Below are 12528 nucleotides of genomic sequence, written 5' to 3' on the forward strand. Positions count from 1 at the left end.
ACCAGGGGACAGCTCCTGTGTTGAGCGTCTGCCTCCTGGTGGTCAGTGCGCATCATAGTGACCAGTTGTTCCAGTTGATTTGCATCTTAGCCTTTTATTATATAGGATTGTATACTCTTAATAGACTGTTAGTCTGAGTTCTTCCCTCCATTACTCATTTATTCATTAAGTCTATAAATATTTATTGAGCATATCTGATGTGTTAGGCATGTTCTAGGCACTAGGAACTAGTGAAGAATTTCTTGAAGGTCCTTGACTTCAAATACCTATTTTCTTACTAATGATTCCAGAAACACTGAATTAATCCTTATGCTCCTTGACATCGCAATACTCTTCACCTCCTTGAAATAATCTTATATTTTGGCTTTTACAGCCCTCATTCTCTGACACCCTTTCTCTGCCTGCAGCGCTTTGTTGTTTTTTAAAAATCCTCACCCGAGGATATTTTTCCATTGATTTTTGTTTTCATTTATTTATTTTTTTAAAATATATTTTTATTGATTTCAGAGAGGAAGGGAGATGGGAGAGTGAGATAGAAACATCAATGATGAAAAAGAATCATTGATTGTCTGCCTTCCGCACGCCCCCTACTGGGGATCAACCTGGCAGCCCCTGGCATGTGCCCTTGGCCGTAATCGAACCTGGGACCCTTTAGTGCACAGGCCGACACTCTATCCACTGAGCCAAACCAGCTAGGGCTCCATTGATTTTTAGAGAGAGTGGGAGAGAGAAGGAAAGACAGAGAAAAATATTCTCTCACATCAATTGGTTGCCTCTTGCACGTGCCTGAGCAGGGCCAGGGAGGAGCCTGCAACCGAGGTACATGCCCTTGACCTGAATCACACCAGGAACCTTTGGTCCACAGGCCAATGCTCTATCCTCTGAGTCAAATTGGCTAGGGCTACAGCACTGTTTTTGTTTCCTTTCCCTTACTTTACATCTTGGACTTTCCAATAGGATATCCAATACATATCTTTTCTCTAGATATGTATTTCTTGTGGCTTCAATGATTATGTCTGTGCAGATGGTTGCTAAGTTACCTCTCTAGCCTTAGCTTCTTTTTAAAACACAACTTTACATAAATAAACCCTCTTCAACTTTAAATCCCCAATGGCTACTCCTCCACCATGGAGTATTTCATCCTCCATAGCCTGCTATCCAGAGTCTCTATAATCTGTTTTCTACATTTCTTCACATTTTATCTCCTATGTTCTTCCTACCCAGACTTCTACTAAAGCCAAAAAAAGGCATTGTTCTCCCCCAGAACTGCTTGCTCTCTCTCAACTCTGTACCTTGGCACGTGCTGTTTCCTCTCTCTGGATTGTCCCTATCTTCTTCTCTTTTTGTTATTTTTAAAAATTTGTAAAATATTCTACATACAGAAGACTGTCTTAAAAATAATAAAATGAACTCTGTGCATTTTCCACTCAGGTTAAAAGAGTTTTTCTAGTCCCCTAGAAAAGAAAGCTCCTGTTTCTCTATTTTTATTCCCCTCATTCCTTTCTACCTTCTTTTTTTTTATTGTGATGAAAAACATATAACATACAATATTCCATCTTTTTTTTTCTACCTTCTTGTTTTGTGTTAACAATCCCTTGCTTTTTCTTTTTCTCAGCTATATATGCAAAGTGGGCAAAGCAAAAAAGCCCCACACTTGTTTAAAGATGAATACTGCTGGACACTGGTACCTGGATGTCCACCTTTCACTCAAACTTTACATGTCTACATTAGAATCCATCATCTCCTTCCCTCCCTGCCATGTGGATTTCCCTTCAAGGAAGGACGTGTTGTGGGGAGTGCCACGAGCAGATGGCCTGGTGAAATTTTAGTATCTACATTATATTAGTCTCATAAAATAAGGTAGGGGAGAAAGTTTTCTGTCTTTCTATGTAATTTTTGTAGATTGTAATTATTAGTTCCTTAAATTTTTGGTAGAGCTTGTCATTAAAACCAGAGTTCTGTTTGTGGGGAGATTTTAAAAATTAGATTTAAATTCTTCAATATCTGTTTTTTTAAATTTAAATTCTTTATTGTTTAAAGTATTACATAAGTCTCCCTCTCCCCCCATTGACCTCTCCCTGGCCGCCCTCACCCCTCCAACACATACCCCCCCTATCTGTGTCCATTGGTTATGCTCATATGCATGCATACAAGTCCTTTGGTTGATCTCTTACCCCCTCACCTCCTGCCTTCTCTCATAGGATGGACAGTCTGTTTGATGCTTCTATTACTCTGGTACTATTTTTGTTCATCAGTTTATGTTCATTATATTCCACAAATGAGTGAGATCATGTTATATTTATCTTTCTCTGACTGGCTTATTTCACTTAATGCAGTTAAAGGATTATTTAGAATTCCTATTTTTATCTGTTGTGTTTCCCACAGAAAACAGCACATTCACATACAGTAATAAAGAGATTAATAATGGAAATACTATTTAGACAGGTAAGAATAAGATAAAGGAAACCAGTAAGAAGTGGTGAAGCTGCAACCTGTAAAGGAAGTTATGAATGGAGGAGAGGGCTACCCTATTGTAGAGAAATGCAGTCATTGCTGTCCTGAGGCCTGGAGGAGACTAAATCTGGAGACTAATATCCTTATCTTTCATTCTCTCTTTTTGGCCTCCTATTTCTTGTCAGTCCCTGCCATGGACCAAAACCAACCAACAGTGAGAGCAGGGACCCCAGCTTATGCAGTCCTTAAAGGTCAGGCCCAGAACAGGATGAAGAAGGGGACAGTGGATCTAGAATGTTCAGCACAGTGAGTTTTGGTAAGTTATGGTTTTTTAGATATTTGCTCATATTCTCAGATTTTTGAAATATGTTGGCATAAAGTTGCTCATTATGCTTTAAATGTCTATATCATCTCTAAGTTTCTCTTTCACTCAAGATTCTGTGTGCCATCTCTTTTTTTTCTTTGATTAGGCCCACCAGAGACTTATCATTTTTACTTCTTTTTAAAAAACGTTGTTTTTATAGATTCTCTTTAGTGTTCTTTTAATATTTTTATTAATTTATACTTTTATGATATCCTTTCTTATTCTTTCTGTTTGCTTTGCTGTTCTGTTTACTAACTTTTAAAAGTGGATACTTAGCTCATTACTTTTTTTAAAAAATATTTTTATTGATTTCAGAGAGAAAGGGAGAGTGAGAGGGAGACAGAAATAATGATGAGAGAATCATTGACCAGCTGGTGCCCTTGACCAGAACCAAACTTTCACTCCACAGGCAGACATTCTATCCACTGAGCCAAACCAGCCAGAGCTATAGATTACCCTCTTAATACTGCTTTAACTACATCCCATAAGATTTTGTATAAAATACTTTTATGTCTTAGTTTAAAAAAATGTTTTAAATTTCAATTGTGATTTCATCTCTGACCCAAGAGTTATTTAAAACTATGTTTATTTCCATATATGTTTATTATATATATGTATTTTTTACTGGAGAATTTAGTTTTCTTAAACTTATGGTAATTTCTGATCTATTTGTATTTATTTTTATCACCTTATTTTGTTCGATTTGTTCTATCATTTACATGTTACTTTCTCATATCTTGCCTTTTTTTGAGATTTAGTATTCATTCTCATTATATTTTTATTCTTTTAGTGATTATACTAGAAAACTAGCATTCACACTTAACTTTTTAAAGTCTAATAAGACCTATCATAGAATGCAGTGTAAATTGTGCTTCCTGGAGTTGTGCGACTTGGTGACTCTGAGGACCTTACATATCCTCTCAATTTAATCCTATTGCAGCCATGTGTTTCAATTCTCTCTTTTTAAATCCCACTCAATCTTTGCTTATTTATATTTGGCCACATATTTGCTCATCATTTCTTCTTGCCTTTTAGAACTTCCATCTGGGATTATTTTCTTTCTGCCTGAAGTATACTCTTCTGAAGTACCTGTGGACTAGTAGAAATAACAATTTGTTGCCATGTAACCCTTAGTACCTCTGTTTGCTTTTCATCCTAAAACTCTGTTGAAATTCTTACATTTATCACTTGAAGTGGCTCCCTGATGACAGAGGAGAGCACATGATGATATTTTAAATAGCATCAGTAATAACAAGTTGGTGGAAGATGGAGTGAGATAAGGACCAGTGGATTTAGAGCCTTTGTCAAATCTAGTTAAGTGCCACTGTGGTCATTGTTGACCAAATAAAAAGAGGTGATAGTTAATTTTCAAAGTGTTTTAAAACATTTAAAAAATATGTTTTTATTAAGTTTTAGATAGAGAGGAAGGGGAAGGGAGAGAGAGAGATAGAAACATTGATCAGAGAGACATTGATCGGCTGCCTCCTGCATGCCTCCTACTGGGGATTGAGCCAGCAACCAGGGCCCTGGACCTCTGGGTCTATAGGACAATGCTCAATCCACTAAGCCACACCAGCCAGGCTTGTACATTATTTTAAATAGCTAGTGTAGTGGCTTTGCATTGTGTCAACTTGACTAGAGTGAGCTACATTCCCCAGAATTCTTTTTTTCTGTATGTTTCAACTAAGCTGAGTTTCAAGAGAAATTCTTTGCAATATTTCAAGGGCAAAAGTGAAGCAGTAACTATATTTCTAGCTCACACATTTTTTTTCATTTCTTTGCTGGTTTATCTCGTTGATGTGAAATAAGAACAGACTGCAACTGTCACACCTATTTTTTTTTTTCTTTTTTCATCCTTTAACTTCACTGAGTTGAGGGCAGGTGTGTGTTTGGTTCTGGGGTGAAGGCCCATGGCTTCTGCAGTTCAGAGGCAATGAGGACTGACACTGGCTTTAGCCTGTCTTTATAGCTTTAGCTTTGCTTGTGAGTTTCCAATTTATTTTTATTTCCTCCCCCCACCCAATTTTATATTCATCTTTCCTTCCTGACTGCCTGTCCTGTGGACTTCAAACTACAGCATCAGATGCAAAGGCAACAGATTTACTGAGACTGCTGAATCAACTTCCATGATTATGTAAGGTCAAGTCACTGTCATAAATCCCTCAGTATATTGTCTCCTAATGGTTCTGCCCCTCTAATGGAACCCTGTCTGATACAGCCAGTAACTCCACTTTCTTATTTTTCCTGTTCTTTCAGGCAAATTTGGAGCCCAAAGTGACTGAGACCATGAGGGTAGGAAATCATTCGGTGGTGTCTGAGATTGTGTTGGTGGGACTCACCAGATCTTTGGAGATGCAACTAGTCCTTTTTCTAGTTTTCTCTGTATTCTATGTAACAGGTGTTTCAGGAAACCTTCTCATTGTGCTCACAGTGATCTCTGATTCCCACTTACACTCCCCCATGTACTTCCTGCTGGCCAACCTCTCCTTTATTGACATGTGGGTTTCCTCCATTGCAGCTCCCAAGATGATTTCTGATCTTTTCAAGGAGAGGAAAGTAATCTCTTTCCAAGGCTGCATTGCTCAGATGTTCTTCATTCATGTTATTGGAGGAACTGAGATGGTTCTGCTCATTGCCATGGCCTTTGACCGTTATGTTGCTATATGTAGGCCTCTTCACTACCTGACCATCATGAAATTCAGAACTTGTATTTTACTCTTGGTGGCTGCCTGGGCCATTGGAATCATCCACTCATTGATCCAACTTGTATTTGTTGTAAACTTACCATTCTGTGGCCCCAATGAAGTTGACAGCTTTTACTGTGACCTTCCACGATTTATTAGACTTGCTTGCACAGACACTTACAGATTGGAGCTCATGATCACCGCCAATAGTGGTTTCATCTCCCTGGGAACTTTTTTTGTTTTGGTTATCTCCTATATCTTCATTTTGGTCACTGTTTGGCAACATTCTTCAGGTGGCTTGTCCAAGGCCCTCTCTACCCTGTCAGCTCACATCTCAGTGGTGGTTTTATTTTTTGGTCCATGTATTTTTGTGTACTCTTGGCCATTTCCCACAGTGCCAGTGGATAAATTCCTTGCCATTTTTGATGTAATTATCACCCCATTTCTGAACCCTGCCATCTATACGTTTAGGAACAAAGAGATGAAGATAGCAATGAGGAGAATATTCAGTCAGGTGTTGAGTTTCAGGAAGTTCTTTTAAGTGATTTTGATATCAAGAAAGACAAACATCTCTAACATTTCCTGCCCATACTACCAACATAAATCCAATGAAACACAGCACCATGGATGCTTTAGTTAATAGTTTAATTACTAATGTCCAAGATTTTCTTAATGTGTTTTCTACAAGATTCTGCCATAACTAAGGAGGATATGGTATTTTCCTTTCTTATGCAAGGCGAGGGAATAAAAACGTATTAAAATAGCACTGTTTCCACATTTTCCTACCCCTCATTAACAAAGAGGATTCTGAATTGGGCTTTATAGCTCTTTCCCTACTCTGTTCCTAGGCAAACTCTCCCTTGTCAGATTGATTTTTGGAGTTTGTGAGGCAGAATCTGAAGAAAAGTGCTTTGAAAATATGACAAAATTTGCAATTATTAGGATAGTTTGTTGTTGTTGAGGTTTATAGTGAGATGTGTGGGAGTAGCTGAAATGTGTGAAGAAAACAGGTAAGAGTTAAAAAGGGGATTCTGTAATTTTATTTTTTTGAAAAGAGGATGGGAGATGGGGATATCCAAAGGGAAGGGCTACACAGCACTGAGCCAAAGGGAATTGGGTCCATGATGGCAGCAAAAATATACTTAGGACAATGAAACAAGGAAGGGCGTAGAAGAAACAATAGGAAAGCCTAGGCTGGGCTACTTTGGCTCACTGAGAAGTCAGAGAAAAGGGGGCCTTGGAGACAGGCTCAGGGGGTTAGCCTGGGATGAGCTGCAGCTGCCCATTGGTCCCCTGGTTACAGGTTTCATGGGTTCCTTAGAGGTTAGGATATATGTGCCTGTGGGGGAAGGAAAGGAGGAAGGGGATGGCATGGGCATACTCTTTGGAGGGAGAGCACACCAAAAATGCATTTTAAAGAATTGTCTAGCTTTTACCCTTCAATAAATAGTGCCATTCAATAAAGGAAAGATAAGAGTTAAAGTTATTTTGAATTATTTTTAGTTTTAAAAAAATCACAACATCAGCCTGAAATTGGATCACTGGGTTATGGCTTCTTAAACATTTCAGCTAGTGTATGTGATAACTATGAATTAAACCTTATAATTATTCTAGTTATTTCAAAAGTTGTGTTGCATGTCAGGGGATTTGAACAATGGGGGCCAGGTAATGGGCAAAGACAATGACCTATTTAATAGTGTTGTCCTAGCTAGAGCTAATCCTTGCCCTAATTATATAGAAACCAACAATGATTTCTCAGAGTTAGGTAAACTCTTTTCCCTTGCACCCCCAAGTGACATGGTTATAAGTATAAACTCTTGAGCCAGACTGTCTGACTTCAAATCTTAGCTTTGCTTTTTACTAACACACAAATTACTTAACCTTTTTATGCCTAAATTTTGTCATCTATAGGATAGACATAAGTTGAACTACCTGAAATGTATATTTGACTATTAAAAAAAAAATCCTCACCTACGGATATTTTTCCATTGATTTTTAGAGAGAGTGGAAGAGAGAGGGAAAGACAGGGCCTGGCTGGGGAGAAGCTTCCAACCGGAAGCATACGTGCCCTTGATCGGAATCGAAACTGGGACCCTTCGGTCTGCAGGCTCTATCCACTGAGCCAAACTGGCTAGGGCTATTTGACTGCTTTAAAAATTTTTAACAATTACCTTTTTATTGAGTTCAGAGAGGAAGGGAGAGGGATAGAGAGATAGAAACATCAATGATGAGAAAGAATCATTGATTGGCTGCCTCCTTCCTGCAGGCTCCATACTGGAGATCAAGCCTGAAACCTGGGCATGTGCCCTAACCAGGAATTGAACTGTGACCTCCTGGTTCATAGGTTGATTCTCAATCACTGAGCTACACTGGCCAAGCTGTATTTGACTGTTTTTAACTTACAAAAATGGCAGTTCCTTATGGCTAAACATACCTTTCTCACAAGTTGTAAAGATTAACTGAGTTAATATTTGTAAAATACTTTAAACAATTCTTGCTCTATGGTGTTATATAAGTGCCTGTTAACAAAATGAAATAAAACATTAAAACCACATCTGAGTTTTGATAACCTACCAAGCTATCTACAAATTTCTTTCTAATGCCTTCTTTTCTAACTCCATTCATCAGACTTTGTTCAAGAACTTGCTCTTTTCCTAACAGGACTATTATATTTAAAATGATAAAATCTCTTAAATATAGAGGCTTCAAAATGCCACAATTCAGCCGAAACCGGTTTGGCTCAGTGGATAGAGCGTCGGCCTGCGGACTGAAAGGTCCCAGGTTCGATTCCGGTCAAGGGCATGTACCTTGGTTGCGGGCACATCCCCAGTAGGAGGTGTGCAGGAGGCAGCTGATCGATGTTTCTCTCTCATCGATGTTTCTGGCTCTCTATCCCTCTCCCTTCCTCTCTGTGAAAATCAATAAAATATATAAAAAAAAATGCCACAATTCAATGTTCTTTTCATGTATTCCTTTTCTTATACTCAAATTGACTTTTTATATGCTATGCAATAGTTCTGTAAAGCTTTGTTTTGGATGGTGCTTTTAAAAATACATATTTATTTATTTAATTTTAAGTGAGTTTAATTTAAAAATGTAAAAATTAACCACAATTAATAACTGAAACAGATCATTAGAGTCAAAGTATATAAGAAACGTGGTAAGGCTACTATTGACATAATATCTTTTTTTTTTTTTTTCCGAGTGGGAGGTGGGCGGGATCTGCTTTATTTTTTTTCCATTTTTAACTTTTTTTTTTTACTTTCATTTTTTTTCCTTTTTATTTTTTCCCATTTTTTAAATTAAGGTATTATATGTGTACATATCTTACCATTGCCCCCCCCACACCCCACTACCATACATGCCTTCACCCTCCAATGTTTTGTGTCCATTGGTTATGCTTATATGCATGCATACAAGTCCTTCGGTTGATCTCTTATCTCCCCCACCTCTCCCTAACCTTCCCGCTGTAATTTGACAGTCTGTTTGATGCTTTACTGCCTCTGTATCTATTTTTTTGTTCATCAGTTTATAATGTTCTTTATTATCAACAAATGAGTGAGATCATTTGGAATTTTTCTTTCATTGACTGGCTTATTTCACTTAGCATAATGTTCTCCAGTTCCATCCAGGTTGCTGCAAATGGTAAGAATTCCTTCTTTTTTATGGCAGCATAGTATTCCATAGTGTAGATGTACCATAGTTTTCTGATCCAGTCATCTGCTGACGGGCATTTAGGCTGTTTCCAAATCTTAGCTATTGTACATTGTGCTGCTATGAACATAGGGGTGAATGTATCCTTTCTGATTGGTGTTTCTAGTTTCTTAGGCTATATTCCTAGGAGTGGGATTACTGGGTCAAATGGGAGTTCCATTTTTAGTTTTTTGAGGAAACTCCATACTGTTCTCCACAGTGGCTGCACCAGTCTGCATTCACACCAGCAGTGCACGAGGGTTCCTTTTTCTCCGCATCCTCGCCAACACTTGTCGTTTGTTAATTTGTTGATAATAGCCATTCTGACAGGTGTGAGATGGTACCGCATTGTCATTTTGATTTGCATCTTTCGGATAATTAGTGACTTTGAGCATGTTTTCATGTGTCTCTTGGCCTTCCTTCTGACTTCTTTCGAAAAGATTCTGTTTAGGTCTGTTGCCCATTTTTTTTTATTGGATCATTTATCTTCCTTTTATTAAGTTGTATAAGTTGCCTGTAGATGTTGGAGAGTAAACCTTTATCAGTGATAACATTTGCAAATATGTTCTCCCATACAGTGGGCTTTCTTGTTGTTTTGTTGATAGTTTCTTTTGCTGTACAAAAGCTTTTTATTTTGATGTAGTCTCATTTGTTTATTTTCTCTTTGGCTTCCATTGCCCTAGGGGCAGTATCAGTGAAGAAGTTCTTTCGGCATATGTCTGAGATTTTGCTGTCTGTGGATTCCTCTAGTATTTTTATGGTTTCCCGTCTTTTGTTTAAGTCCTGTATCCATTTTGAGTTTATTTTTGTGTATGGTGTAAGTTGGTGGTCTAGTTTTACTTTTTTGCATGTATCTGTCCAATTTTTCCCAACACCATTTATTAAAGAGACTGTCTTGACTCCATTGTATGTTCATGCCTCCTTTGTTAAATATTAATTGAGCATAGTGGTTTGGGTCAATATCTGGATTGTCTGTTCTATTCCATTGGTCTATATGTCTGTTCTTGTGCCAGTACCAGGCTGTTTTGAGAACAGTAGCTTTGTAATACAGCTTGAAATCTGGTATTGAGATCCCTCTTTCTTTGTTCTTCTTTCTCAGGATTGCCGTGGCTATTCGGGGTCTTTTTTTATTCCAGATGAATTTTTGGAGAGTTCTTTCTAGGTCTGTGAAATATGCTGTTGGTATTTTAATGGGGAGTGCATTGAATCTATAGATTGCTTTGGGTAGTATGGACATTTTAATAATATTGATTCTCCCAATCCATGAACATGGTATGTTCTTCCATCTGTTTACGTCTTCCTCTATCTCTTTTTTCAGTGTCCCATAGTTTTCGGTGTATAGGTCTTTTACCTCCTTAGTTAAGTTTATTCCTAGGTATCTTAATTTTTTTGGTGCGATGGTAAATGGGATTGCTCTTTTAGTCTCTCTTTCTATAAGTTCACTATTGGTGTATAGAAATGCCATAGATTTCTTGGCGTTAATTTTGTATCCTGCTACATTGCCGAATTCATTTATTAAGTCTATTAGTTTTTTGATGGAGTCTTTCGGGTTTTTTATGTACAATATCATGTCATCTGCAAATAAGGAGAGTTTTACTTCTTCTTTTCCAATTTGGATGCCTTTTATTTCTTCTTCTTGTCTAATTGCAATGGCTAATACTTCCAGTACTATGTCGAACAGGAGTGGTGAGAGTGGGCATCCCTGTCTTGTTCCTGTTCTTAGGGGAAATGGTTTTAGTTTTTGCCCATTGAGTATGATGTTAGCTGTGGGTTTATCATATATGGCTTTTGCTATGTTGAGGTATGATCCTTCTAATCCACCTTGTTGAGAGTTTTTATCAAGAAAGGGTGCTGGATTTTGTTTAATGCTTTTTTCTGCATCAATTGATATGACTATGTGATTTTTATCTCTCAATTTGTTTATGTGATGTATCACGTTTATTAATTTGTGGATATTGTACCATCCTTGCATTCCTGGGATAAATCCTACTTGGTCATGGTGTATGATCTTTCTGATATACTGCTGGATCTGATTTGCTAGAATTTTGTTGAAGATTTTGGCATCTAGGTTCATGAGGGATATTGGCCTGTAATTCTCTTTCATTGTGTTGTCTTTATTTGGTTTTGGTATTAGTGTGATGCTGGCTTCATAGAAGGAGCTTGGAAGTGTTCCTTCCTCTTGAATTTTTTGTAATAGTCTGAGGAGGATAGGTTTTAGTTCTTCCTTGAATGTTTGGTAAAACTCCCATGTGAAGCCTTCTGGCCCCGGGCTTTTGTTTGCTGGAAGCTTTTTGATGACTGCTTCAATTTCTTCCATAGTTATTGGCCTATTGAGCTGTTAGATTCTTCCTGATTGAGTTTTGGAAGGTTATATTTTTCTAGGAATATGTCCATTTCCTCCACGTTGTCCAGTTTGTTGGAATAGAGTTGTTCATAATATTTTTAACAATGCTTTGTATTTCGGTGTGGTCTGTTGTTATTTCACCTCTTTCATTTCTGATTTTGTTTATTTGGGTCCTTTCTCTTTGCTTCTTGGTGAGCCTGGCTAGAGGTTCATCAATCTTGTTTATCCTTTCAAAGAACCAGATCTTGGTTTTGTTGATCTTTTGTATTGTTTCTTTGGTCTCTATGTTGTTTATCTCTGCTCTGATCTTTATTATTTCCTTCCTTCTGCTTACACTGGGCTTTTCTTGTTGCTCTCTTTCTAACTCTTTGAGTTGTAGGGTTAGGTAATTTATTACCATTGTTTCTTGTTTTTTGCAGTAGGCTTGTAGATCTATGAACTTCCCTCTCAAGACTGCTTTCGCTGTGTCCCATAGATTTTGGATTGTTGTGTTTACATTGTCATTTGTTGCCATGATGATTTTTATTTCTTCTTTGATCTCTCTTGTAACCCAGTCATTGTTTAATCTCCAAGTGTTTGATTTTTTTGGATTGTTTTTATTGTAGTTGATTTCCAGTTTTATGCCACTGTGATCTGAGAAGATGCTTGATATGATGTCTATCTTCTTGAATTTGAAGAGACTTTGCCTATGACCCAACATATGGTCTATCTTTGAAAATGACCCATGTGCACTTGAGAAGAATGTATATTCTGTTGCTTTGGGGTGAAATGTTCTGAAGATGTCAATTAATTCCATCTAATCTACTGAGTCATTTAGGATTGATATTTCTTTGCTGATTTTTTGTTTAGAGGATTTGACCAATGGTTATAATGGGTTATTAAAGTCCCCTACTATGCTTATATTGCTGTCAATCTCTCCTTTGATATCCTCCAAGAGTTTTTTTTATGTATTTGGGTGCTTCTGTATTGGGTGCGTATATGTTTACCAG

General features: G+C 37.6%; 1 protein-coding gene across 1 annotated transcript; it reads left to right on the forward strand.

Moving 5' to 3' along the window:
* Positions 1-5104: 5104 nt before the first annotated feature.
* Positions 5105-6043, forward strand: LOC308254583 (olfactory receptor 4F3/4F16/4F29-like; the record flags this gene model as incomplete). The annotated part of the gene is made up of 1 exon (XM_080680814.1): positions 5105-6043. One exon carries the CDS (start codon positions 5105-5107, stop codon positions 6041-6043), a length of 939 nt encoding a protein of 312 aa, XP_080536940.1.
* Positions 6044-12528: the final 6485 nt, after the last annotated feature.

The sequence above is a fragment of the Plecotus auritus genome, assembly GCF_963455305.1.
Source record: "Plecotus auritus genome assembly, chromosome: 1".
Taxonomy (NCBI): domain Eukaryota; kingdom Metazoa; phylum Chordata; class Mammalia; order Chiroptera; family Vespertilionidae; genus Plecotus; species Plecotus auritus.